The sequence below is a fragment of the Cucurbita moschata genome, unplaced genomic scaffold, assembly GCF_002738365.1.
Source record: "Cucurbita moschata cultivar Rifu unplaced genomic scaffold, Cmos_1.0 Cmo_Scf00017, whole genome shotgun sequence".
NCBI classification, from domain to species: Eukaryota; Viridiplantae; Streptophyta; class Magnoliopsida; order Cucurbitales; family Cucurbitaceae; genus Cucurbita; species Cucurbita moschata.
The window spans coordinates 2,885,307-2,911,715 of NW_019268533.1; the positions used below are offsets into that span (position 1 = coordinate 2,885,307).

The following is a 26,409-nucleotide window of genomic DNA, read 5'->3' on the forward strand; positions in this document are numbered from 1 at the left end:
GGGGGGGGGGGGGGGGGGGGGGGGGGGGGGGGGGGGGGGGGGGGGGGGGGGGGGGGGGGGGGGGGGGGGGGGGGGGGGGGGGGGGGGGGGGGGGGGGGGGGGGGGGGGGGGGGGGGGGGGGGGGGGAGGATTTTCCATCACATCGTGCATTAGTTCTCTAAAGTCTAAGCAAGTCCACTGCTCGAATATGCTCGCTTAAGTCGCATTCTCTAAACGATTTCATTGATAGATGAAGTATAGGGGTAAGAACTCCAAGCTCCTATTGGTGAATTACAAGAAACCTCTCCAATTGGAGATTAAATAAGATGAGCTATGATGATTTATAGGTCGCTTATTTTTGGTAAAAACAAAGAATTAGAAAGAATAGTGTCCATGAAACAGTCAAAAGAAGAGTATATTTCCCTGATAATACGACAATTCCTTTCGTCCCGATGATATCCTTGAAAATGCGACATCTTAATTATAGGAATGTTAAGTCTAGGGGTTTCAGTTGAGGGTTAAAAAGCTTTAGTTGAAGAAACTGATAGAATCTGAACAGAACTAAAATGATATTGAAATATGATAAAGGTAAAGAAGCAAGTTAATGCAACTGTTTCGAGGTACTTGGACCCTCCCCTCTTGAGAAATCTCTGAAGCCTTAATTCACTCACAAAAATCATGCCCAACTCCCTCTATTTATAACCAAATACCCAAATAACTTCCATACTAATTACTATTACATCCTTATTAACGTTCCAATCAGAAACATGGGAATGTTAAGTCTAGATGCAGCTTCAACTTCTTAAGTAAAGTTTCCCCAATCCACTTTTAATGAAGGCTCTCTTGTCATGTTTTTTCACTCACAAAAGTAATGAATTGGCATTAGGTAAGGGTAGGCAAATCATTTAATTCTGTTTCCGGGTTTTATTATCTGGTTCATAATAAATTGCTTCTCTACTCTTTTGCCATGACTTATGTCCATCTCTCTGCCAACAGCTTGAAGGACTTCAAGAACTTCGCCGACGCACTCGAGGCAGTCAGAAACAAAGGAGTGGTAGTTTCAGTTGCATCTCCCGAAGATGTCGAAGCTGCACACAGCGAACGCCCCGGCTTTTTCCAAGTGAAGAAAGCCCTCTAAGATAACCCTCCAAGCTTCCATTGCATCACCAACCATCCCCACTTCCAAAATCTACAAACAAAGAGAAGAGAAACAAACCAAAACAGATTTCAGAAAAGGAAAAGGTAACCAGCATTACTGATTCATTTTGCAATACTAGTATGGCATGAACAAAAACCATTGATTGTTTCAGAAAAATTCGATAGTTAATATTTGATCTGTTGTGTACGAACATGGGGGATTTGATAGTTCTTAAATGCTGCAAGCAGTGTGGGGGGAGCTCTGTTTATTGATATGATGAAGAGAAGGAATGGTGATGTATTTAATTCTTGCGTGTCTCCTCTGATCACTTGCTCTCAGTTTTGATCAGGTTTTGTTGCTCTTTCTGTGCTCTGTCTTTCGCCCCGCCCCCCTTTCAATTTATGAAAGGAAACCATATTTATTATTTAGATATAACCCCCCATTCATTTCATGTTTGAATCCACTTGGTTCTTCATTGATTTGGACAGTCTTATTGAATGCCATTTATATTTTTTTTCAATTTCCAATTTCCATTTTTTTTTTAAAGATGTCTTGCTTCTATTTTTGTTTTGGTGGAGTTGCAGCTGTAGTATTTCTTTTTCACTTTTTACTGTCCTGTTTGGGGTTAAATTAGAACTTCTTTTTAGTTGTTCTATCTGTTGATTAAAATTTACTAGATGTGAATATCATGGGGTAAGAATTTGCAAAACTTCAAAGTTATTTGTGATTACACTAAAATATCTTTTTAATCTTGAAGTTCTAAATGCCATGAATCTAGGAACTTTTGCTCGCATTGTATCATTTAGTCTACGAAATTATACAAGATTATACACAAAAGATCCTCTTTTGGCGATTCTCGTTTAGTTTTTCACATTTACTATTAAAGTTTGAATTTAGTTTTCATTTTATCTTTTAAGTTTCAAACTTTCAAATGGTTATATTTTGATTCTTGAATATTGAATTTAGTTTTCATTCGATCTTTTAAGTTCGTGATTTAATCAAGTTTTAAGATCAACCGAATTTACATTTTTTTTAGTTTATGTTTACTTCGTTATTATTTAATGGAAAAGGAACTTTTGTAAGTGTATTAATTTATGCTCTCCATTACATTTGTTTGGATGAACATGGTGTGAGATGGATAATGTTATCCATTAAATCCTTATTAAATCCTTAAAATTTCAAAAGTGACTCCATTTAGATTTTTGTACTAAGCTATTTTTATACCCAAAAAAAAAAAAAAAAATTGTTCTCGCATTAAATCTGATTGTCTATTTTGTTGATTGCTGTTTTGTTAATTTGATCAAAGAAGACTAACTTTAAATTGATAAGCTCCGGAATATTTAGAGTTTAATTTTTACCATTATAAGTTTCATACTCGGTTGTAAATGACAATTATAAGTTTCATACTCGGTTGTAAATGTTTGAGGGGTTTTTTATAAACTTAGTTTCTCACATAAAAATATACCATTTGAAATTATTTGGACATTGGTCAAAAGTGTAACGTTTTGGAACATATTGACCGAGATTAGTCCTAACATTATAACATTAAAATAAGGCTAAATTAATAAAAGAAAAAAAATACTAAACTTTATATTTTATCTAAAAATACTCCAAAATTTTAAAAATTTCAATAAAAGTGTTTAATTTTTAAAAAAATATATTTAGAGTTAGGTTTATGTTTAGATGAAATCTCTTAATATTTGTTTTAAAAATGCATTTAAATTTTAAAAAGTTTCATTAAAATCCTTTCCATTTAAAAAAATAAAAAATATCATTAACATTTATACTACGGAAACCGTAGGGGCGCCTTGTATATTATTTTTCTTTCCATGTTAGTTTTGAAAGTTCATTATTTTTTAAATATGGTACCAACGCCAAAAGTATTTTTAAATTTTTTTAAAAAAGTTTGGAGATATTTTAAAAGTTTTTTAAAAAAAATTAGAAAGTGATTTTGAAATTAAAAAACAAAAAAAAAACAAAATTAAGGGTGTTTTTGAATTATTTTTTTTATTTTAAAAGGTATTTTTGAAGAAACAAAATATTAATAATTTCCATCTAAAATTTTAGGGAATGGGTATTTTTTTAATTTTTTTTAAAAGTTCAACCATATATTTTTTTAATTTTTTTTTAAAAAAGTTTAAGTATATTATTAAAACATTTAAAAATTTTAAGGATTTTTTTTTTATTTTTTATTTTTTATTATGGATAATAGAAATAAAATTGATTTTAGAAGTTTATTTAAATGTGCATTTTTCAATCCATGTGACTCTAGATTCCTATTAATTTAGCCCCAATTTATTTGTCATGGATTTATAATATTAATAGGGATGGAGCTAAGTTTAGTATGAAAATGTGCTCAATTTTAATAAAAATGTAAGGATCATGGGCAACTTTAAATATTCATAAATAAATTGAACCTAAGGTTAGGTATAAATAACACAATTATATTTCAACCATTTCATTAAATTCTAACAAAAAAAAATTATGTAACGTCACGTCGTCTATTTATTTCAGTATTTTATATCATGCAATCATACAATATTTAGGTATCACGTCCACTTTTACATTATATTGCCTTAATTTTCGGTTAAAATAGACACTATCACAGATCGATTATGTGAGCTATCTAAATCTTCGGCATTTGAAGTTGACATATACCTAGACTTCCTAAACGCAAACTAACCCATAATTGCAACAACAATCTCGTGCCATTGTGCACGTTCATCAGGGTTTGTCAATGTTGGGAGGCAACACAAACATCCCGCTTCTAGTCAAATTCATGTCATACGCCAAATGCACTTGGGTTCGGCTTCACCATGCACATTCTGCCACTGTAGCACTAATAATCATTGAGCGTGCTCAAGGCTGGGAGGTAACACTGCATCATCTTTGTAACTACTGATCTGGAGTCACTATAATTGGTATTAGAGCCTAGTTTTCTACTGACCTAGAGTCGTTACATTCTCGTTCCCAACAAGATTCATGTCGTGAGACAAAAGCCCCGAATCCCATTTCACCTTGCACGTTTTATCGTCACGCTACCCACCATTCTCGAGGTTGAGGGCTACACAAATTTGGAAAGTAACACTATAATTCTCATAGAATGAGTTAAAGAAACTAATTATAACATAATTAGATTAGACTTTGATTACTTCTTCGTCTTATAAGCTTAATTTAACATTAATTTATTTTATCTTAAAAAAAAAAACTAATTAGTATAATTACTTTTAAAATAAATTAAAAAATAAAAAATAAAAAAAGGATTGAAATTGTTATGATTATGAAGAAGTTGGAGGATTCGTATTTCCAAAAGCTGCCCAAAATCTTCGCAACGACTTCGTTCCAAGCAATGAACAAAGATTGCCGCGTCGGAGATTGACGATTTTCATCCGTTGAAACAGGATCGCCGGCTCTCCGTCACCGTCGTCGGTAACCATCATAAGCGGCAACCACTTCCCCGCTTTCTTGTCGGATCTCTGATCCTTAAGCCTTCTCTTGCTTTATTTTTGTTTTTCTCTCTCTAGAAATGGTTTTGGAGAGGCCATGAAAGCAGAGTTCGAGTTGGAGGTGGAAACGTCGATGGTCGACTGTAAGCGAGTTGCGGTGATGACGGCGGCGAATAATGCTGGTTGCATGTCTAAGAGGAGGAGAATTTCCGGTTCGCCGGAGAGATTGCGGCCGTCGGCGTCTCGGTCTGACCTTGGAGACCGTTGTTTGTGGTTGGAGAATGCGACAACGTCTCTGTCGCGTTTGGAGAAGAAGAATTCCCTTGACATTGTCGCCGGAGGTGAGATGAGGTATGGCTTTTCAGAGGATCAGTTTCCGGTTTCTTGTAGCTCCAGTGATGACTGCGGGAAGGCCACCGTCGAGAAATTCGAAGATCTGGAGGTGAGTTTCCAATTCTTGGTTGAGGAGAGTTTACCTCTCTGTTTGTTTGGAATTTGGTTTTTAATTTTGAGTTTCTCTGTTCTTCGGTTAGCGAGAAAATGGAGGAGAAGAACAAAAAGTATCATTAAATTTAACCAGTTCATAAATCATGTTTTCTATATTCTCAGTTGAAATTGAATTTAGATGAATTGTTCTTCATATTACCGCGATTTTTTCCTGCAAAAAATTTCAGTTCGTGATTTGTTCGTTTCTTCATCGTTTAATTCAGTTCAGTTCTACTCATAAAATTAGGACCGTTTCTACAAAATGTTTGTTAAGAATTCAAGTCTGTATGTATTTTTTATCGTATTTATTGAAATTTATCTTCAATGCGCCATAGCTGCAGACCAAGAGCTTCGAAACCGTAGAGTCGATTCCTGTTAACGACATTGAAAGGTTCATTGCACTTTACTATTTTCCTTTAATTTCCTCTAACGAAACGAATTCTGAAACGCTTCATCTCTCTTTCGCCATTTCTCACTCTGTTTAATGTTTAATTTCTGTTTCTTTCTTCTTCTTTTAGTTATAATTATAATTTGAATCTCTTCAGAGAGAGCACTCCAACGAGCAATCTCCACGGAGATTCAGACGAAATGGACTCTCCGGCGACGAACTTCTTGACTGACAAACAGAAACCACCGGATCGTCCGAAGACGCCGCCGATTTCTGAGATCGAAGATTTCTTCGCTGAGGCCGAGAAGTACGAACAGAAGCGTTTCTCAGAGAAGTGAGTACAATTTCTCCACGCGCATGATAACCATCTCTGATTCCGCGCATTTTAGCCGAACCAAAACCTAACTAACTTTCAACTTCTTCTTCGTTAATCGATTCAATTTTTCTCGTTCGTCTTGTTCAGGTACAACTTCGATATAGTAATGGATGTGCCGTTGGAAGGCCGATACCAATGGATTCGCCTGAAGCCATGAAACACCAGCTAACCTCAAGCTAAGCCTCCGCCGGGATCTGGATTTCTCCGATTTCCTCCATAGTTTTCCAAAAACTTCTAACTCTTTCCTTTCGAAAGAGACTCTGTTAATTTCTTCTTTTGTACAGCTTTCAACTCCATAAAAGAAGCTCCGAAACTAAATACTTTCAGTATACACACACACACACTGCACACACGCCCATAGAAACCGCCGCCGCCGCCGTCCTTTGATCATTTCCTTTCATGAACTGAAACCTATGTTTTGTGTCTTTCGTCCATAGTTGAGCACAGATTTCTGTAATTCTCACTTTGAATTCACGACAAATGTTAGCCATGTTCATCACAGTTCTTCCTTTTTTTTTTTGCCACTTTTTGAGCTTGCGTTATGTGTAAGAAAAGTGTGCTTTGTTTGAATGCTTATTCTCTGTGAAGAAAAAAGGGAAACGTGTAATCTCCTCCTTTTGCATATTTCTGAATTTTGTGTTATGGAATAGATCTGAAGAGCTGTTTGTGGAATATTCTTTTAGAATAAGAACAGGGCACCATTCTCTTAGCTACCTACCATGGAGGGGAGAAGAGGAAGCCATTGTTGGGATCATTTTAGCTCAAGAATTCCAGAGGGTTAATTTGGATTCACCCCTTCAACACAAAATGGAGAAAGGTACACAAGTCTTTATCCTTGTGGAAATTTTTTTCTTCCTTTTGAGTTGAGACAAAATCTTATCTCTGGGATCAAAATTTTCACTCTTTTACAGTAATTGCAACTTCTTTGTCACCTGTGATAGTGTTATATTTGTGGAATTATGTTGCATTTAAGATAAGTTAGATGATGAAATATGTTATCATCATATATATGTTCTCTTCTGTACTGGATCAAGATTTCTAGAAGTAACTATTCATTTTTTCATTTTTGATAATAACCCAAAAGTTTCTATGATTCTAATCATTTGTGTTACTGTCCAATCTTTGATATCATCTGTGAAAAAAAAAAAAAACCCTTATACTAGAATCCATAGGATTTAGGTTTGAGGTTCAAAAAACACATATCTCTTAGCCTCAAACCTTCATGAGAGTAATAATTCAGCTCATGAACTTTAGCTTTGTAGCGATTCAGCTCTTGTACTTTCAAATTGGTAACGATTTAGTCCTGGTTGGGAAAACTTTATTAAGTTTAATGAAATTTCCTACCCATGTAGATTGATAAATTGATCGGAGGAAAGTACAACAGCTGAATCGTTACAAACTTTAAAGTTTATGAATTAAATTGTTACAAATTTTGAAAGTACAACAACTGAATCGTTGCATACCCAAGTTTATGGACTAAATTGTTGCATACCCAAGTTTATGGACTAAATTGTTGCATACCCAAGTTTATGGACTAAATTGTTACCCAAGTTTATGGACTAAATTGTTACTTTTATAAGAATTTAGAGACCAATGACATTTAGTTAAAATCGGGTTGTTGAGATAAGACTGTTCGTAGGGTTGGTTTGTTAAAATTTTGGGGTTACAATATCCTTAATGTTTGTGGATTATTTGATTTCAGAATCCCAATATTAAGAACTTAGCAACATTCCTAAATTTCCAGACATCTTAGATTAGTTTGAAAGTAGATTGATTAATTCTAAGATTTTGGGTGATAAGATAAGATTTAAGATGATTAAATTGTAGCAACTATATATATATATATATATATATATATATATATGTATATGTATATGTATGTATATGTATATGTATATGTATGTATATGTGTATATATATATATATATATTTGAATTGGATTGTGGTTTGCTACACATGTCAAATCTTAAACATACTAAGAAGACACATTTATCCTGTCAAGTTTTCAGACCACATTTGTTCACTTTTTTCTTCCACAATTATTATTCGATTCAAAATCTAAATTCTCTCTTTCCACTGTTGAATCAGTTCATCTCTCTCTTACTTGTAAATTCATTAATGGCATTAAATTTGGTGGTGTGAACCATAATTTTATTGCAACCCCACGCAATGATTGAATTGACCTTGGTATCATATTTTACAAGTATTTAATTGATTCTTAGAAATTATTGTTGAGTTGTTTGTATGCATATAAACAGCATATTGAAATGAAATTATTTATGAAAATGGTTTCATGATGCTAATATTTTGTTACTTTTCAATTTAGTCCATATTGTTGGTTTTTTTTTCTTTTTTTTTGTTTAAATTTAGACATTTATGTTTAGCATTTTTAGTAATCTCACCAAGCCATCACAATTGTGATTTATAGGCAGTGGAATTGGCGATGGTGTGACACTCACTCTCAGCCCTGAGTGAGTTAAGCCTACTTTGAGTCACGTTGCTTACAGTCAAGCAACGTGAATACAAACCTCGGGTTTCGATTTCAAGAGAAGATTTTATTTTGGAAAAAGAGTTTTGGAAAGAGAGAGAGAGAGTGTGTGAGATATAGTATGCAAGCAAAAAGACAACCACAGCTTAAACCTTATACAACTTTTTTGGGTAGGGGGAGGGCCACTTGAAGGTCGCGCTGCTCTTGTCGCAACGTGAGGGTCACAACGTACTCTCTTCGTGGTTAGGTTATAACAGAAAGAGAGAGAGGGTGTGTTATATAGCATGCAAGCAAAAAGGTAACAACAACGACTTAAACAGTATATAACTTTTTCGAGTAGGGAGGGCCACTTGAGGGTCGCCGCATCTCTTGTCGCAATGTAAGGGTCACAATCTGGCCCACTTGAACTAGTCATAGTCCTTGATGACTTATTTGGGTGCACAACCATTATTAGGTTGTGACATTGTCTATACATGAGATTCTCACTTCATATGACTAGATATGTTGACGAGTGATCGGTATTATTTCCATTCAATTAGAATTGAACTCTTTTAGAACGACTTATTCCCATTCCCAAACAACTAATAAATAAATTTTAAAAAAAGAAAAAGAAAAAGAAAAAAGGAATTTTGTTTAAAATTATTATGGTGTGGAAATAGAGAAGGGAAGGGAGGAATGATGCAGGAAAGAGGGATGCACGTGGCGTGGTGTGGGGGTCTTCCCAGCATCCTTTGCTTTGGATCTGCTGCCCCCCTCCTTTTCCCTACTAATAATTTATTTTATTATTTAATAAATTTAAAAAAAAAAAAAAAAAAAACCATAAGCATATAAAATAATTAAAAAATAAATGAGGAGAGAGAAAGTCAAATTGTGAGACAGAATGTTGCTTTTTAATGGAGGTTGGTTCCTTCCTTCCTTTATATGTATATATTGGTTTCAATCTTAAATTACAAGACATCGAGTATCGACTAAAACGCTGAGAATTGTCTATTTAAGTCAGCTTTTGATGTTATATGTGAGATTCTATCATCAATTGGAGAGGAGAACGAAACATTTCTTATAAGGATATAAAAACCTCTCTTATAGACGTTTTTAAACCGTGAGGTTGATATCGATATGTAACAGACAAAATTGGACAATATTCGTTAGCAATGAATTTGGGTTGTTACAAATCTCTAGTGTTAATACTTTGTGTCGATAATGTTCACGAACGTTAAAAATATTTAAACAATCAAAGTTTTATTAGACACAGCGTTGCAGGTTTTGAACCTTATTTGAGAGCCTTTGTTGCTATCTGTTACAATAACGAATCATCATTGGTTTAACTGAATAACTAAATAAATAAAAATAGATAGACCCTTCTCTTTGTCTTAGGTCGATAAATCTTCTCCATTGAAAGATCCCCTATATGGATAATACACATTGCAGTTCAACGAGCCTAATTCTAATTGTTTTGTTCCGAAGCAAACTACGAAGCAGTTCGTCCTATTAAGTTACGACAGTAAAGTTGCACATATATTGACATGTTGGAAGAACTCGACACTCAAATATATTGAGTATATTCTTGTATTGTTATCCATTATTTAAATTATAATCTTAATTCCTTACCTTCCAATTTTTGTCTATAATCAGTAATTTTAAAATTTAAAAAATTTAGGGATCAAATAAATACCATTTTCAAAATTCATATACTAAATTTATAATTCAACTTATATACGTATTATTGATTTTAATTTTTTTTTTAATTTAATATGTAGGAATAGAAATTTGATGGATATTTTGTTGATTATAGTTTAATAATATATAAGTTAATGATAAAGAAAAATATGAATTTTCTATTTATGTAACACTTATGCCAACCAATGATTCATCATTAGATACCTAAAATCATATTAATTATAATAATCCATTTTATTTTTTAAAAAAAATCAAAGAATTTAATTTTTAGAATAAAAAAATATTAATAATATTTTAATACATTTACAAACGAGTAGTATTTATTTATTAAACAAACCATATGAAATTATTAAAGATTCATATTTTATCCAAAATTATAATGAAATATGGAAGAGAGAGAATTGCTTGGGAAGCACAAATGATTTTAATAAAATAAAAGTTAGAATTTGCAATAATGTCACCCATTTTGTTGTCAACCAATACTATTGTTTCTATTATTATTTTTTTAAATTATAATTATTTAATTATTTTAAAAAATATGTAAGTGAAGATAAAATATATAATCGGGACAACCATGATTGACTATTAGCTTTGCCCAACCATCATGGGTTAGCTATAATGGCTGACCCTTCTAGGCCGTCTAGCCATAGATAGCATGTATGAGTTGACTTACGACCCAAAGGTGGCTGACCCACATGAGCCGGCTCACTACACAAGAGTGGGCGACCCATGTGGGTGAGTCACACCATGTAAGTGTAGTCATGTCATTTGGGTTAGACCACGTTGTTATATAGGTCCTTGGCCTATTATTGAATTTTGAACACAATTTTGATCATATGTATTCTTTACTCTCGAGTCGAGCTTATTAATTCAAATTTTGAGGTTTGTGTTTATTTAGTTGTTGTCCTCTCGTCTTATCGTAGCTATTGGCATGGAGTTAGCTTGAACTTCTCTCTCAAGTCCTGTCATGATCGTGCACTCGACGAAAGAGATTTACAAGCGACATTACCCTTCTTAACTCACGCGATATTGTTGGATCGGGCTTTAGCCCATTATCTAAGATTCTGCACTATTATCTCCCATGGAAGTCTGAGCCGTGTCTCAGTTCCAATATGGCTGATCATTCGAAAAGACCAGCTGAATATCATTGGCTTAGTCAACCTTTACTTGACCAACGACCTAATACTAGGTCGATTCATCGAACAACACTTTTTAGCTTTTTTTTAAAATTACAAATTTTGTCACTAACCTTTCATCTAATTTAAAATTTATATATCTACTCAACCTAATTAAAAATTAAAAATTTTATTAGACATAAATTTAAAAAAAAAACAATATATATATATATATATATATATAAATGAGTCCCCTAACCATGAACATCTCTCCATTTTAGATCCAACTAAAGCCCATGGGCTTTCCAAATAAGTCCAAAAGGCCTTGAGTAACATGGGCTTCAACTAGCAATATACAGAGCCCAATTAATCCCAGGCCCAGGCCCAATCCACTTCATCATCTCCATTGTTCACTGGTATATAGCTGTGCTTGAGCCCAATAGTAGCTTGGTTTGAATTCAAATCAAATCCAGAGCTCTTTGTAGTGGCGCTCGAAATTCTCTCGAGAGAGCCCATCACCAGAAAAATCGAAGGGAACAAGCTTCAGTTCCGCGACAGAAATCTACAACGGTCAGATTCTTGCTTCACTTTCTTGCTCTTTTTGCCCTCTTTGCCGATTTGAGGGATTGGAGACGGATCTTCCGCTGCTGTTTGGTTTCCAGGAAAATGGTGGAATCGAACTTGACTTACGAGGAATGCCGACGCCAGAGGTTGGAGGAGAATAAGAAGAGGATGGGAGAGCTTAATCTCAACAAGCTAGCCGATGCTCTGAAATCTTCCAGCCCTAAATCCTCTCCGGTAGGTTTCCGTTGTTCAAAATAGTTTATGATCTAATATCAATGAGTTTAAAACTTGATCTCTTTGTCTCTCTTTGTTTTGGTTCTGGAAGACGAAGCAGCTAAAGCGTCCTCGTCAGCCACTCGATATCTCGTCCTTCAGTGTGAGAAGATCCAGCCGTTTTGCGGATAAGCCCCCTCCAAGCTATAAGGAGGTAGGCTTTGAGTTCTTCGTTTGGATTATCCTTTCAGAGAAGGAATGCTGTAGTTTTTTAACGGTGGCCATTTTGAATGCTATTTATTTTGTTCTCACTGAAATGACACGCTTAATTAAGCTTTTACGGTGAAGAAAAGTGTTGTTCAATGGTTGGTCAGTTTCTAATTTAATCATTTAGTTATAGCTGAATGCTTAAATCTTATTGGTATTTGCAGGAGCCCATTGAACCACTTGCAGGTTTAAGAAGGTATGCAAAAAAAAAAAAAAAAAAAAAAAAAAAAAAATACTGTTTCGAATTACTTTACACTATTTGGTGTCTTTTTCACTTAAAAACGCGATAAAATTGGACGAATAGGACTTATCAAAGGAGGGATTTGTTGAATCGGGTTTATGCTTCAGATGTGGAAAGGCAATATGCCATTGACAGAGCACGAGACCTTCAATCTAGCCTAGAATCTAGATACCCAAGTTTTGTGAAGCCCATGCTTCAATCACATGTCACCGGGGGATTTTGGCTGGTCAGTTTATGATATCATTTTACTGAATTTTCAGCTTTGATTGGTTATATAAAGCTTATTATTTGACGAAGTATATTGTCTCATTGAGTTTCCTATAGGGTCTCCCAGTTCATTTTTGCAAGGCACACCTTCCCCTTGAGGATGAAATGTTAACTCTGGTGGACGAGGATGAAAATGAGTTCCAAACAAAATACCTTGCCGAAAAAACAGGTCTTAGTGGTGGTTGGAGAGGGTTTTCCATTGATCACCAGTTAGTAGATGGGGATACTTTGGTGTTTCAGTTAACTAAGCCGACTGAATTCAAGGTGATTACATGGAAAAAAAAGTTATATTCTGTCTTGGCCAAGCATCTTTTCATGTGATTCAAGTTTAATGGGTTTATGCCCAATTAATCTAGCACATTTAGTTTGAGGTTTAGGACACCGTACAGTCATATTTTATCTTACATATAGTATAGTTCATATCCATAAGAAGTAAGTGCACGTCTTGAACAGTACTAGCTTCTTCAAAACATGTAGGAAACTGATTATAGCTGTTTGTTGCCATGAGTAACACCTAAAGACAAAGGGGAATACATTTTGGTAGTGGGGGAGGTAGGATGGGATATTCAAGGCGTTCTGGTGTTAGGAATTATGAACCTCCACAATGGTATGATATTGTCCACTCTGAATATAGGCTCTCGTGGTTTTGCTTTTGGTTTCCCAAAAGGCTTCATATCACTGGAGATGTATTCGTTACTTATAAACCCATATCATCTCCTTAATTAGTCAACGTGGGACTCCCTCCCAACAATTCTCAACATCTAATTCAACTCACATTTTCCTTCCTCGAGAAAGCCTGATCCTAGGTCGACATAAAGATTCCCCTCTCTTAATTTCACTAATCTTAGGAATCTCAAAGAAATGACTGAAAATTTCCTTATTCCAAGTTGTGAACTTCCCTGCTTTAATGGGCTTTGCCTTGCATTCACAGGTGTATATCATCAGGGCATACAATTTAGAAGACAAAGAAAACACCCATGAGGATTCTGATGTCACCCAATTGGAAAGTAATGGCAAAAGAAATACTGGATCAGGTAAAGGAGATAACGGCGAGGATTCAAATGTATCCCCTTTGGAAAAAAGTGGCAAAAAGGTTGCTAGATCATCGGGGCGTAAAACCAGGGCAAATAAATCTGAAGATAAAGCAGCTAACGGCGAGGATTCCGGTGTCTCCCAGTTGGAAACAAGTGGCAAAAGAACTACAAGATCAGCAAGTAAAGGTATCATTGTTCATATACACCTTCCTTCTATTATTGCTATTATCACAACAGTTTCTCTCTCACATGCTTTGAATTGGTAATGGATGTCTGAAAAGATACTGAATTTGAATTTATAATTAGCTTCCATTTTCCTTTCTCTGCCAGGGAAAAAGTAGCTCAAGATCTGCCTTCTTCTCCCCCATAAGGTTTATTATAAGTATCCCTATCCAAGGCTTTTTGACACAAAAAATTGAGAGCTTTTAGGATATTTTGTCAGTCTTATCTCTCTCTCGGGGCTGTTGTAATTGTATGTTGTAATATCAAGACATGTCAATGAAATGACCCCTTCTATGATTTGAAGCTCCCTTCCTCCCACGAGCTGTGGATGGCCGAGTTTATGGAGGATAAAATATGGCGTGATCAACTCTCTTTACCAGCTTGACAGAATAGTTCATGTAATGGCTCAAATCTACCATTTGCAAATATTCTCTTTGAACTTTTTCTTCCGAATTTTTCATCAAAGAGGACAATATCTATTAGCTGTAGGTCTGGACCATTATAGTATAGGTGGTTAAAACGTATAGACTCTTAATCAAGAGATCAAAATTTGCATGATAATCAAACAAAAAGGGGTTGTTCTTTTACCACTCTTGTTCATTCTTTATAGAGGTCTAGAGTAAAATATGGCACGATCAATGTTTTAGTCGATGCTCTCTACCTAATTGTATAGTTTAATTAGTTAAAACATATGCCCTTAATCAAGGGTTAAAATTTCAAATCCTTTAGCACAGTTTTAACCCACAAAAGAAATGAATGTTACTAAGTAGAATAGAATGAAATTTGGAGTAAAATCACTTTTGTCAAGTTTAAAATTACTCTTAAACATGTCTTTAATTGCTCAAAACTAATTGAATACTTAATTTTATACTTTTGATTTCGAAAAACTTTAAGGATTAAAAGTATTTTTGAAAGTAAGTTTGAACGAATGAGATTTTAATCCTTCAAACATCAATTTAACTAAAACAAAAGAGCGTAACAAAAATAAATAAATAAATATAATAATAATAATAATCATCGTTACCAAAATCAACCTAATTCGCTAATTTTCATAATTATTTTAAGGTTGAATATTCAAATTTTCACTCTCACATGTTTACATGCATACACACTGATGATATATATATATATACCTATTTATATATATATATACATGACCTATTTATATATATATACATACATGTGTATATATATGTATATGTAGATATATGGTACTAATATACATACATGTGTATATATATGTATATGTAGATATATGGTACTAATATTAAACGTGTGTGTATGTGTGTATATATATATATGCACATATGTGTATATATATATATATATATATATATATATATATATATATTATGTATATATATGGTACTAATATTAAACGTATTTATTTCAAATTGGGCCGCTTTAAGAAAATGGGCCTAGGTATAAGCCCAATGTAAGTTTGTGAAAAACAGTTGTCAAGTTTCTTTTCTTCGCCTCTCAAGCTGCATTAACGGAGGTTTATTTGAACCTTTCCTTAGGGTTTAGGCCTTTTCCGATCAGAAATGGCGTCTCTCATGGCGGTCCGGCGTGTTCGAACCCCCATTCATATCTCCTCCTTCATCAAGGTACGGTCTCCTCTCCCTTCAACTTTCACCTTCTCTTGCGGAAACCGAACAGAGACCCTAATCAAAGCCCTAAGCACCTCGGCGTTCCCTGACGATTTCTCCAATTTCCCTACACCGCCGCAACAACCTTCTTCGTCTGACCCTCGATATCTTCAGGGTCAGTGGGGCTCGCCGAGCCAGGTTCATCGTCCGAGTGGAAATTTTAATAACCAGTCGTTCTCGGAGTTTCAGAATCGCGACTATGTTCAACAGGGAAGTCCTAGTAATCAAATGAATTATCGGAGTCAAAATCAGAGCTCGTACCCCAATCCTGGATTTCCCCGGCAGGGTCAGAGCTATACTCAAGGCGGTAACCCTAATTCGTGGAATCCTCCAAATCAGAGCTACCCGCAGTATCAAAATCCTTCGCAGCCGAACCCTCAAAATTTCAATTATCAGCAACAAAGAGCCCCTAACCAATGGAGCAATCAAAATCAGGGACTCCCACAATTTGGAAAGCCTGGTCAGCGGAACCTACAAGCAGAGAATTCTTATCAGTTGAATAATCAGGCTGGGATTCAAGGGCATGGTGCTCAAAATCACACACCAAATGCGCTTGTATCTCCTATTGATGAATTGCGGCGCTTTTGTGGAGAGGGGAAGTTGAAAGAAGCTGTTGAATTATTGAAAGAAGGTGTTAAAGCTGATGCTGATTGTTTCCATGAGTTCTTTGAATTATGTGGGAAGTCGAAGTCATTTGAAAATGCTAAAGTAGTTCATGATTACTTTCTACAGTCAACTTGTAGAAGCGATCTGCAATTGAATAATAAAGTGCTTGAGATGTATGGGAAATGTGGGAGCATGAGCGATGCACAGAGAGTGTTCGACCATATGCTTGATAGGAGTATTGAGTCTTGGCATCTGATGATAAAAGGATATGCGGATAATGGATTGGGTGATGAGGGTCTGGAGTTATTTGAGAACATGAAGAAGCTGGGATTGCATCCCAATTCACAAACTTTCCTTTTTGTTATGTCTGCTTGTGCTAGTGCCAGTGCTGTGGAAGAAGGATTTATGTACTTTGAGTCTATGAAAAATGATTACCATATCAATCCAGACATGGATCATTATCTGGGGCTTTTAGGTATTCTTGGAGAACCCGGACACATCAATGAGGCTTTTGAGTATGTCGAAAAACTGCCCATGGAGCCCACAGTCGAGGTATGGGAGACTTTGAAGAACTATGCTAGAATTCATGGAGATGTTGATCTTGAGGACTATGCAGAGGAGCTAATTGTTGATCTGGACCCAACGAAAGCTGCCTCTAACAAGATACCGACGCCACCTCCCAAGAAGCGATTTGCAATTAGCATGCTTGATGGGAAGAACAGGATTGTTGAATTCAGAAATCCAACTCTCTACAAAGATGATGAAAAATTAAAGGCTTTGAAGGCAATGAAAGAACAAGGGTATGTGCCAGATACTAGATATGTTCTTCACGATATTGATCAAGAGGCCAAAGAGCAGGCATTGCTGTATCATAGTGAACGATTGGCAATTGCATATGGATTGATCAGTACTCCGGCACGAACGCCTCTTAGGATCATTAAGAACCTACGGATCTGTGGTGACTGTCACAATGCCATCAAAATCATGTCTAGGATTGTTGGGAGAGAGTTGATTGTAAGGGACAACAAACGGTTTCATCATTTTAAGGATGGTAAATGTTCGTGTGGGGATTACTGGTAAACCATCATTCTTGAACACACCACAACATGTACCTGATGAGTTTATCTTCCCAATAGCAGCTCGATGTAAAGTGTTAGATCATCAATATCCTTAAGTGAAGCACGAAACAAGGTACCGATTGGAGACGAGCTAGCCATTGATTTATAATGTACGCTCTTCTTATCCTGATATTTAATCATTCGTCTTATCATCCTTTTTTTTTTTTTTCCTTCTTCTCCTGCTGTTTATTGTTGGAACTGAATTGGAAAGTGCTAGTTTTCTTCTCCTGATAGATGATTAGTAAGCTTTTAGCAAAAGAAAACGTCCCAGTGGTAATTACTGGGTTTGAAATTTGTTTTCTCCTCATTTTCAATTAGGTTGAAAGAATCACTTGAATCCTAGCTAGTTCTAAGCCTTGACTTGGTTTATTACAACATTAGTAGAAGAAAGTGGTAACAAAACATATAAACTTACAAGTGAAAGTAGTGTTTGTAAGCTTATAAAAAATGACATTGTTATCGTGTTTCGGTCCACCCGAAGCAGTTTAACTAAAAGAGAAGTTGGAATTTATACAAAGCCTTTACATTATACTAACACTTTTTAACAATCAAACGCCATAAAGAACCTTAAAAGTTGAAACACTCATCCTCTAAACATACTTTGCAGACCGAGTCATCATTGTCATAAACTCATCCATGTCCACCATGCCATCGCCGTTCCTGTCCACCGCCCTGACCATCCGCCGGCAATCCTCAATGCTACACTTTTCCCCCAATCCCTTCAACACTCTCATCACTTCCTCTGCACTAATCTTCCGATCCCTATTCACATCAAACGTCTCGAAAGCAGATTCCACCTCTCCAGTCTGAACTCCGCTCCGGTGAACCTCCATAAACTCGTTCAAGTCTATGTAACCATCGCCGTCTGTGTCCACTGCCTTGAAAATCTTCTGCACCTCTTCCATGGAGCTCCCTCTCCCCAGTGCCTCCAGAATTCCCCTGTATTCATGCTTTGAGATCCTCCCATCTCTGTTAGTGTCGAACCATTTGAAGATCTGCTTTATCTCCTCCGTGCTCGGCTGCAACGCCCGCCGGAGTCCTGAGCTCTGTCGGTTCTTGAAGGAGAACAGACGGGAGGGTTCCCGGAGGAACTTTTTCTTTAAGACACTGTATTGCAGGTCCAGGAGGTTCGAGTTCATTGGCATTTTTCTGTTTGGGTTACTCTGTTTTTTTTTTTTTTTTTTTTCCGAATAAAAAGAAGATTGATCTTCAAATTTCAGACGGACCCAGATGGATTTTCAGTGGTTCACTACCAAAAACAGTGTAGCTCTGTTTTTTTTGTTGTTGAAACAGAGGACTCGACCCGGATGAATTTAAAGGGTTTAAGCACTGAAAAATTGCTTGCTCTGGTCTTTTTTTTCTTTGTTGTAAGAAACAAAGGAAGATCGATCTTGAAATTTAAGATGAACACAGATGGGTTTGAAGGGTTTAAATGGTGAAAAATGGGTTTGATTCACTGAAAACTTGTGGTGGAAGAAAGAAAAGAATATGATTCTTTACAAAGTTTCTACTTTTCTCTGCCCTTCTTCATCCTCAGCTTGGTTTCTATTTTTATGGCTGATTTTACCCACATTTCACTTCCATTCTATTTAATATTTTTACTCTTAGGATGTCTCCTAGTATCATTTAACAATTCTTTCATGTTTACGTGAAGAGATGTCCTTGAAGCGGACCGGGTATAGACGCAGAATGTTTCCTCATTTACCTCTTATTTCAATCTCCATATCTCCAAAAATATTTATTCTTGCGGAAATTGAGACCGGGATCCCCACCAAGAATTCATGGGGATGGGTTCCCTTATAAATAAGGGTGGGGGAGGAGAATAATCTCTGTCCTTGATCTCATTCGCAAATAGTGAAAAATCTCTCTAGACTCTCTTCTCCATTCCACATTTAAATAAAAATCTTTCACTCCGTTCGAGGTAGGTCTCCACAAGGTCGAGTAAATAGACATCTTCAATTAGAGTCACTAACACGTAATACTAAAATGATCAACATATTTGTCGAACCAAACCAAATAGAGCGGACAAAATCCTCTATGCTGCTTTAGTCTCTTCATATCTTTTCATTTCCCTTCACTTTATTCTTCTTTTTAAAACAAATTTGGCACAAGAGTTGGAAAAGGTTAGCGAATAATATAATTTTTAGACACATGTTAGAAAAGGTTAGCGAATAATATAATTTTTACATGACATGAATCTGAGTATGCGTAGATTCTTAATTGATCTGAGTATGCACATGGCATGAATCTGAGTATGCATAGATTCTTAATTGATCTGAGTATGCACATGGCATGAATCTGAGTAGAGTATGCGTAGATTCTTAATTGATCTGAGTATGCGTAGATTCTTAATTGATAAATTATTTTCGTGCCGTAAGAGTTGCCTCTAAACCATAAAGAATATGTAAAAGTGAGTGTGTTTATAGTGATCTTTAGGAATAAACTCTACTTTTATTTTTTTTTAGAATGTTCGAATAAAGTATTCTTGTTGATATATACTAACTCTAATTTTCAAACTTCTCGACTCTACCGTTGACTCATTGAGCCATTGAATTTAATATGTCGAACTTCATAGACTAGATATGTGAAGTTCCACATCGATTGGAGGGAGAACCTCTCCCTAGCAATCACGTTTTAAAAATCGTGAAATTAACGATAATACATAACTGGCCGAAGCAAACAATATTTATTATTGGTAGGCTTAAATGTACCCTAATGAGTTTTAAGCAAGGTTTAAATTAAAATCTCGAGCTCCCAAATTTCATGAAAATGTAGTAAAAATATCGATAAAATGACAATATGAATGGATTCTTTTAAAGAAAATTCTTGAAAATTAAAAATTAAGAAAATATTAAATTAATAAATAAACTATTATTAATATTATATTCACATCTAAATATTTCATCGATATATCATTGTAGAACTCAAGAACATATGAAAATATATTTTTTTTAAAATAACAATATGATAATATGATTGCCAATTCTGCAACAATTACTGCAACTCTTAAGCTTCTTCATATAGTCTCTTCCATCCTTTGAGATAGCCATATAGATTTCTGCTTCTACAGCCTAAGCATCAACAAAACAGAGTGTAACAAAATGAAGAACATCAGATCAAAGATTGCTAATGAAGCCGAACTTGAAGTGCACATATCCGTGTTCTTACTCGATGTGTATGCCTAGCTTCTGCAGTGCTTCGAGAGCTTTCGACTTAAGATTGTTATTATTTTGGAGAAATCTGTAATCATAAAAGTCATCGATCAAAAAACCCATTGGGGATCATCTCTTGAAACTACATGGAGAGAAAGGGTCGGTATCGACATCGAATATCTTTCTATTCCAAAACATCAAGCCGTTGAATACGAGTAAGCAAACTTAATGAGGGCAGTTCAGATGAAGAATGAAGATCATATTGCAGCTAAGAATCAAGGTCGAGACTCACACTTCATGAATATGCGGAAGCTTCTCGAGCGAATGAGGAATTATCCCTTCAAATTGGTTGTTTTCCAGATGCCTTGATCAACAAAACAGAGTTATAAAACGGGTAAGAACGTTCGAGAGAAGTAAACGAGGTATCGAATGGAAAACGTACAGTGTTCGTAGCTCCTTCAATGAACCTATATCAGGAATAATGCCTGAGAGCTTGTTGTTACCAAGCCAACTGCAAACACAATTGCAGTCATCAATCAAGAAATACATATCTACGTTTGACAATGAGAAAGAAAATTACTTACAGATGAGAGAGCGCAGTTAAATTGTTTATGCTTGGAGGAAGCGTCCCAGATATGCCAAAGTTTGTCAAATTCCTTCAAAAAATTGAGAAAAAGTTCAATACCCATTCTTAGTTAAGAGGTTGATCACAGTCCCACGTCGGCTAATTGAGAGGTGGATCATGTTAGGAACCACGACCCTCCATAATGGTATAATATTGTCCACTTAGAGTATAAACTCTCATGGCTTTGCTTTTGGTTTACCAAAACGTCTCGTACCAATGGAGATGTATTCCTTACTTATAAACCTATGATCATTCCTTTAATTAGCCAACGTTGAGGATTGTCCCACGTTGGCTAAATTGTTGAGGATTGTTGGGAGTCCCACGTAGGCTAATTAAGGGAATGATCGTGGGTTTATAAATAAGAAATATATCTTCATTGGTATGAGACGTTTTGGGGAAACCAAAAGCAACGTCATGAGAGTTTATGCTCAAAGTGGACAATATCATACTATTGTGGAGGTTCGTAGTTCCTAACATGGTATCAGAGTCATGCCTTTCGCTTAGCTCAGTCAATAGAATCCTCAAGTGTCGAACAAAGAAATAGTGATCCTCAAAGGTGTAGTAAAAAATGACTCAAGTGTTGAAAAAATGGTATACTTTGTTCGTACCATTTGTTTGAGGGCTCTAGAGAAGAAGTTGAGCCTTGATTAGGGGAAGGCTGTTCGAGGACTCTATAGACCTTAGGGGAGGCTCTATGGTGTACTTTATTCGAGGGGAGGATTGCTGAGGATTGTTGGGAGGGAACTGCCTTTTGGGGAAACCAAAAGTAAAACCATGAGAGTTCATGCTCAAAGTCGACAATATCATACCATTATGGAGGGTTGTGGTTCCTAACATTCAGTGTTGAGAGAACTTACAAAGTGGTAACTCGAGCAAGTTTTCCATCTGAACAAGTAACTCCAGTCCAGAAATGATCCTTAGGCAAGCAAGGATCGCCGCTCCAATCGTGGGGCGGGTAGTTCAAGCTTCGTGCCAAGTCCTCCATTGCCATCACTACCAAATTAGTCAAAGAATACAACAGAAGCTTTGTCAAACCAACAAGAACAAGAACACGCCTCCTTTTCCACTTTGTTTGATGTTTTATGAATATAACGAAACCGAAAACGCTAATCAAAGTTTATGAAGAAGAACAGTACCATCCCTAGTTAACGTTCTTCCAGTGAGGCGAAAAACCTGAAGGATCTCACCAGCACTAATCACAGGGCCAACAGGCATGTTGTCTGCAGGGATTAGTTCTAAGAGGGTCTGTCCAGACAAAGGCCATCTCGCACTGTAAACAGACACACCATTAGCAGAGACATTGAGGTTTGAAAAGAAAGTCTTGCCATTTATTACAACACTGAACACCCTCCAGCTATAAAGACTCGGCGACCGATTATCCTGAAAGTATAGCGAGATGTAGTAGTAGGCTTCTGGAAGTGGGAACGGAGGCCAGTTGAATTTGAGCGACTTTCCCCGGCTCGTCGTCATGCCATTGTAAAACACCTTCGTTGGTGGCAGATTCCAGAAGGTTGAAGGAGTAATGTTCACATGGGATGTTACCACTGGATGCTCATCAAGAAATGGATGCCATTGCCGGTTGAATACATCATCTGGAAAGCTAACTCCACATTCAAATTTCAAGTCCCAAAAGTTCATCAAAAGGTTAGAGACAGGACAGGTTCTTCATTGAAATTACAACCTCCACAACCCAACATAAAAAGAAAAGAAACATACACCAAAAGTAAGCGGACAATATCATACCATTGTGGAGGTTCATGATTCCGAACATGGTATTAGAGTCATGCCCTTAACTTAGTCATGTCAATAGAATCCTCAAATGTCAAACAAAGAAGTTGTGAGCCTCGAAGGTGTAGTTAAAAATGACTGAAGTGTCAAACAAAGGGTGTACTTTGTTTGAGGACTCCAGAGAAGAAGTCAAGCCTTAACTAAGGGGATGTTGTTTGAGAACTCCACAGGTCTCAGGGGAGGCTTTACGACGTACTTTGTTCGAGGGGAGGATTGTTGGGAGAGGAGTCTCACACTGGCTAATCAAGGGGTTGATCATGGGTTTATAAGTAAGGAATACATCTCCATTGGTATAAGGTCTATAAGCTCTTTTGGGGAAACCAAAAGCAAATCCATGAGAGCTTATGCTCAAAGTGGACCGTGGACAATATCATACCATTGCGGAGGTTCGTGATTCCTAACGGTATCAACATCAAGTTTCTACTAAATGGTCTATTTAACAAGATCATAGACACTAACTAAAATGGTTTTTCATATGGAAAAGCTCAACAAGAACGTTTTGGATTCATTAACATCCATGATTTCTATCCAAAACATGCCCATTTCAGATCATATCAATTCCAATCTGGGTTTTGAACACGAGCAAAATCAAGCTAGATCACAATCCAGAACACAAAAAGTTGAAGAAAAAGATAAATGTTGTCAAGAACAGAGAAGTTTTACCTACCCAATGACATCAGCTTCAGGTCCAAAGCTGCTTCTAGCAACCAGACTGAGAGCATGGTTCTTGAAATCCGTGGTGTTATAAACAGAATCATCCAAATACTCCAACTCCAGAGCTGAAATGAATGGGCTCGAACTCGGATCCGTATGATGGTTCCTTGCTAAGCAAATGCTCATCATCTTCCCCATCGCCACCACCACAATCTCGTAAAACGACGACAACCCACTGGCGTAATCATCCGTCGTGTTAACGACGCTCCATTTGGTCCCTTCTATAATCTGGTCGAAAACCGGCGGAGTCTTCCCGCCGTCGTATCCGCCGTAGTAATACGTCGTCCTCACCATGTATTTGCCTCCCTTAAGCACCGGAATCATGTAGCAGTATTTCCGGGCCGATTTGTCGGGAAAATAGCGCAATGTCGACAGAATCGGCACCAGATGTGGATCAGGAAGCTTTGTGATGTTCCCAACGGAGATGAAGCCCTCATCGGTGATGTATTGGAGGCTGCCGACGGTCACCTTGGGGGCCAATTGGGAGGCACCGCAATTGAGAAGATACCCTGCAAATATTTGGGGGGAAAACGAGATGGGGTTACAGAATTAGTCAATGAAATCGTGGATTTGCAGAGAGTAATGTGAAAAGAAATGGGGTACCTCGAGGACCGGGTGGAGCGGCGGTGGAGAGGCGGAGGAGGAGGAGGAGGAAGAAGAAGATGGAAATGAGAAGGGTCATCTTGTTTTTTCTGGATTTTTTCATTGAATCCCTTTGTGGTGGAGAGGGGGGATTTTACTCCACCAGAGAAAGATGGGTCTTCTTTTTTCCCTTTTTGTTCTGTTTTGTGCAGATTCTTGTTGAGAATCAAGGAGACAGAATGGGTGCATGAAAATGGCGATTTTGGCACGAGGAAGAACTGACACGTCGTACTGTACGATGAAGATGAAGAAAACTAAATTAACTATGTTAAATTATAATCGAAAGCGCTTGTAGCTCAGTGGATAGAGCGTCTGTTTCCTAAGCAGAAAGTCGTAGGTTCGACCCCTACCTGGCGCGCTTTTTTCTTTTGTTTCTCCGATTTTGGTTGGAGAAATATTAATTATAACTATTTAACATAAAGCGCCTGTAGCTCAGTGGATAGAGCGTCTGTTTCCTAAGCAGAAAGTCGTAGGTTCGATCCCTACCTGGCGCGATTATTTTCCTTTGTAATTCGGTATCTGGTTTCACCCATTTTAATTATAAACATTTAATTTCATAACTTTGATTCCTTTTTTTTAAAATTGATTATTTTAGTTTTTTAATTTTCATTTTTAGGATAAAATAAAACAATATTTTTTAAATAATAATAAAAGATAAGTGCACGGACGTATCAAAGGAAACGGGACGTTAAAACGGTTTGTGCCGTTAAGAGTGGACCGCGTAATTAAAAACCCGATTCAACGTGGCCGAGTATATCAACCCACCAAGAAAATCCGCAGCACTTCATTTATTTGACCAACTAATCTTAATAATTATATTCTTTTTCTCTCTCTTTTCAGGTGGGTTTTCCTTTATTATTTTATTTTATTTTAATTTTTATATAGTAATTAATCACGAGCTAAGTATGGATCCGTGTTAATTCTGATTTAATTGACTTAAGATCTTCAATTAAGCACGTGTGTCTTTTACTTGTACACGTGGCGTAACATGATTGCACTGTTTTGGATATCTAGTAAAAAGAAGGAATTTTTTAATTTCATTCTAACAATTGTTTAAAAACAAATAATTTGATTATGAGGAAATTCTTTCACTAACTGTAAAAAAGCTAATTAATTGAAAGAATTTTCTCAATGGTTTGGATTTTATTAGCTTCGTGAATGGCCTGCAAAGTCATTGATCAATCGTTGAATGTCGTCGTCGTCGTCAACCTTGAAAATCTCGGGTAAGGTGTAGTGTTTCGTCTCCATTTTCATCGGCGATGCTCTTGGAGCTACTGCCGGTTCATTGACGGCGGAGGTGGTTGTGGAAGTCGTCGATGAATTGCCAGGGAGGGGGAAATTGAGTTTGGCACGTGCGCCGCGGAATTTAATGGCGGCTTCATCGTAGGCACGTGCGGCGTCCTCGGCGGTGTTGAAGGTACCAAGCCAGACTCGGGTCGCACGTTTCGGGTCGCGGATCTCGGCGGCCCATTTGCCCCATGGGCGCAGGCGGACGCCTCTGTAATTTTTCTTCAGGCGTCTGATACGGCGGGTGGAGGAGGAGGAGGAGGAGGAGGGGGTGGAGAAGAAGTGGCAGCCCAAGCAGCCGTTGATTCTGCAGTCTTGACACGTGTCGAAATCTGAAGAACCCGAGAAGGCGGCGGCGGTATTGTCAGTAGAAGGCGGGAGGAGGAGGCGGCGGAGGAAATCGTCGTGGCGGAACTCTAGACCGGAAGCAGCGGCGCCGGAGATGACGTGGGTGAGGGCGTCGACGATGATAGAGACCTCCTGCTCCTCGGTGATGCTGCGGAAGACGGCGGGGCGGTAGGATGACATGGCAGTAAAGAAGAGAGAGTTTGAGTGACGTGGATTTGGTCGGGGAAGCGGGAGAAAGAAGGGGGAGTATATATATAAAAATGAGTGAGTGATGACGTGGCGGACAGCTGGAACGCCGATGAGACACGGAGACCAAATGAGGAAGATATTGGCGCGTGCTCAAAAAAGACAGTTGGCCAACGATACCGGTTTCGGATCGCCACCGGTTCCAATCGCCGAGGAAGCTTCACTTTAAATATTATGTACTTTTTTAGTACTTAACTTTATCCTAACTTCTTCTATTTTTTTAATGGGAAGCCCTAGTAAATGAAAGGTAAGCTAGTTTTAATTCTCTAAAGATTTATGATACCATTATTTTTTCTTTTTCTTTTTTTTTTTTTTTTTTTTTTTTTTTTTTTT

General features: G+C 36.9%; 7 protein-coding genes and 2 non-coding genes across 14 annotated transcripts in view; 6 read left to right on the top strand and 3 right to left on the bottom strand.

Annotated features, from left to right (window-relative positions):
* LOC111455359 (presequence protease 1, chloroplastic/mitochondrial-like) overlaps nucleotides 1-1,482 on the top strand; it is a 12,402-nt gene extending 10,920 nt beyond the window's left edge. Inside the window, exon 19 of the mRNA XM_023096988.1 lies at nucleotides 976-1,482. Within this exon, the coding sequence (XP_022952756.1) occupies nucleotides 976-1,117 (142 nt within the window). The 3' untranslated portion in view covers nucleotides 1,118-1,482. The remainder of the gene's footprint in view (nucleotides 1-975) is intronic.
* A 2,931-nt stretch (nucleotides 1,483-4,413) lies between these two features.
* LOC111455366 (cyclin-dependent kinase inhibitor 7) lies at nucleotides 4,414-6,437 on the top strand. 4 transcript variants are annotated; one of them, XM_023096997.1, is made up of 5 exons: nucleotides 4,414-4,546; nucleotides 4,642-5,005; nucleotides 5,385-5,440; nucleotides 5,568-5,771; nucleotides 5,901-6,437. In XM_023096997.1, exons 2-5 carry the CDS (start codon nucleotides 4,661-4,663, stop codon nucleotides 5,968-5,970), a joined length of 675 nt encoding a protein of 224 aa, XP_022952765.1. In that variant the 5' UTR covers nucleotides 4,414-4,546; nucleotides 4,642-4,660; the 3' UTR covers nucleotides 5,971-6,437. The 4 variants fall into 4 exon arrangements, with proteins under 4 accessions (XP_022952765.1, XP_022952767.1, XP_022952766.1 ...); XM_023096999.1 differs by having other exon boundaries at nucleotides 4,414-5,005; nucleotides 5,595-5,771; XM_023096998.1 differs by having other exon boundaries at nucleotides 4,414-5,005; nucleotides 5,391-5,440.
* Nucleotides 6,438-11,538: 5,101 nt separating this feature from the next.
* Nucleotides 11,539-14,204, top strand: LOC111455364 (B3 domain-containing protein At3g19184-like). Of its 3 annotated transcripts, XM_023096992.1 has the most exons (8): nucleotides 11,539-11,663; nucleotides 11,756-11,891; nucleotides 11,983-12,084; nucleotides 12,302-12,333; nucleotides 12,442-12,604; nucleotides 12,703-12,909; nucleotides 13,577-13,865; nucleotides 14,010-14,204. In XM_023096992.1, exons 2-8 carry the CDS (start codon nucleotides 11,760-11,762, stop codon nucleotides 14,018-14,020), a joined length of 936 nt encoding a protein of 311 aa, XP_022952760.1. In that variant the 5' UTR covers nucleotides 11,539-11,663; nucleotides 11,756-11,759; the 3' UTR covers nucleotides 14,021-14,204. The 3 variants fall into 3 exon arrangements, with proteins under 3 accessions (XP_022952760.1, XP_022952762.1, XP_022952763.1); XM_023096994.1 differs by having other exon boundaries at nucleotides 11,539-11,891; nucleotides 11,989-12,084; XM_023096995.1 differs by having other exon boundaries at nucleotides 11,539-11,891; nucleotides 11,992-12,084.
* A 1,173-nt stretch (nucleotides 14,205-15,377) lies between these two features.
* On the top strand, nucleotides 15,378-17,527 carry LOC111455360 (pentatricopeptide repeat-containing protein At2g15690, mitochondrial-like). Its single transcript, XM_023096989.1, has one exon. The coding sequence runs from the start codon at nucleotides 15,446-15,448 to the stop codon at nucleotides 17,234-17,236; it is 1,791 nt and encodes a 596-aa protein (XP_022952757.1). The 5' UTR covers nucleotides 15,378-15,445; the 3' UTR covers nucleotides 17,237-17,527.
* A 215-nt stretch (nucleotides 17,528-17,742) lies between these two features.
* On the bottom strand, nucleotides 17,743-18,753 carry LOC111455368 (calmodulin-like protein 1). The gene has a single exon (XM_023097003.1). It carries the CDS (start codon nucleotides 18,417-18,419, stop codon nucleotides 17,865-17,867), a length of 555 nt encoding a protein of 184 aa, XP_022952771.1. The 5' UTR covers nucleotides 18,420-18,753; the 3' UTR covers nucleotides 17,743-17,864.
* A 1,450-nt stretch (nucleotides 18,754-20,203) lies between these two features.
* Nucleotides 20,204-24,360, bottom strand: LOC111455362 (probable LRR receptor-like serine/threonine-protein kinase At1g51810). The gene is made up of 9 exons (XM_023096990.1): nucleotides 24,157-24,360; nucleotides 23,507-24,062; nucleotides 22,188-22,651; nucleotides 21,909-22,044; nucleotides 21,011-21,082; nucleotides 20,869-20,937; nucleotides 20,719-20,790; nucleotides 20,443-20,514; nucleotides 20,204-20,345 (listed from the first exon to the last, which is right to left on the bottom strand). Exons 1-9 carry the CDS (start codon nucleotides 24,257-24,259, stop codon nucleotides 20,339-20,341), a joined length of 1,551 nt encoding a protein of 516 aa, XP_022952758.1. The 5' UTR covers nucleotides 24,260-24,360; the 3' UTR covers nucleotides 20,204-20,338.
* A 120-nt stretch (nucleotides 24,361-24,480) lies between these two features.
* Nucleotides 24,481-24,553, top strand: TRNAR-CCU. Its single transcript has one exon. It is a non-coding gene; the product is annotated as a tRNA-Arg (tRNA).
* Nucleotides 24,554-24,616: 63 nt separating this feature from the next.
* Nucleotides 24,617-24,689, top strand: TRNAR-CCU. The gene has a single exon. It is a non-coding gene; the product is annotated as a tRNA-Arg (tRNA).
* A 423-nt stretch (nucleotides 24,690-25,112) lies between these two features.
* On the bottom strand, nucleotides 25,113-26,034 carry LOC111455367 (ethylene-responsive transcription factor ERF109-like). Its single transcript, XM_023097001.1, has one exon. It carries the CDS (start codon nucleotides 26,008-26,010, stop codon nucleotides 25,342-25,344), a length of 669 nt encoding a protein of 222 aa, XP_022952769.1. The 5' UTR covers nucleotides 26,011-26,034; the 3' UTR covers nucleotides 25,113-25,341.
* Nucleotides 26,035-26,409: the final 375 nt, after the last annotated feature.

Excerpts from the sequence above, each read along its gene's own strand:
- LOC111455366 (XM_023096997.1), top strand. The coding sequence starts at position 4,661 with ATGAAAGCAGAGTTCGAGTTGGAGGTGGAAACGTCGATGGTCGACTGT. Across the intron at positions 5,441-5,567 it reads CCTGTTAACGACATTGAAAG|TTATAATTATAATTTGAATC; the intron begins GTTCATTGCACT and ends TTCTTCTTTTAG. Across the intron at positions 5,772-5,900 it reads CAGAAGCGTTTCTCAGAGAA|GTACAACTTCGATATAGTAA; the intron begins GTGAGTACAATT and ends CGTCTTGTTCAG.
- LOC111455364 (XM_023096992.1), top strand. The coding sequence starts at position 11,760 with ATGGTGGAATCGAACTTGACTTACGAGGAATGCCGACGCCAGAGGTTG. Across the intron at positions 11,892-11,982 it reads CCAGCCCTAAATCCTCTCCG|ACGAAGCAGCTAAAGCGTCC; the intron begins GTAGGTTTCCGT and ends TGGTTCTGGAAG. Across the intron at positions 12,334-12,441 it reads CCACTTGCAGGTTTAAGAAG|GACTTATCAAAGGAGGGATT; the intron begins GTATGCAAAAAA and ends TTGGACGAATAG.
- LOC111455360 (XM_023096989.1), top strand. The coding sequence starts at position 15,446 with ATGGCGTCTCTCATGGCGGTCCGGCGTGTTCGAACCCCCATTCATATC.
- LOC111455368 (XM_023097003.1), bottom strand. The coding sequence starts at position 18,419 with ATGCCAATGAACTCGAACCTCCTGGACCTGCAATACAGTGTCTTAAAG.
- LOC111455362 (XM_023096990.1), bottom strand. The coding sequence starts at position 24,259 with ATGAAAAAATCCAGAAAAAACAAGATGACCCTTCTCATTTCCATCTTC. Across the intron at positions 20,938-21,010 it reads TTAACTGCGCTCTCTCATCT|TTGGCTTGGTAACAACAAGC; the intron begins GTAAGTAATTTT and ends TTGTGTTTGCAG. Across the intron at positions 20,791-20,868 it reads TTGAAGGAGCTACGAACACT|GCATCTGGAAAACAACCAAT; the intron begins GTACGTTTTCCA and ends TTGTTGATCAAG.
- LOC111455367 (XM_023097001.1), bottom strand. The coding sequence starts at position 26,010 with ATGTCATCCTACCGCCCCGCCGTCTTCCGCAGCATCACCGAGGAGCAG.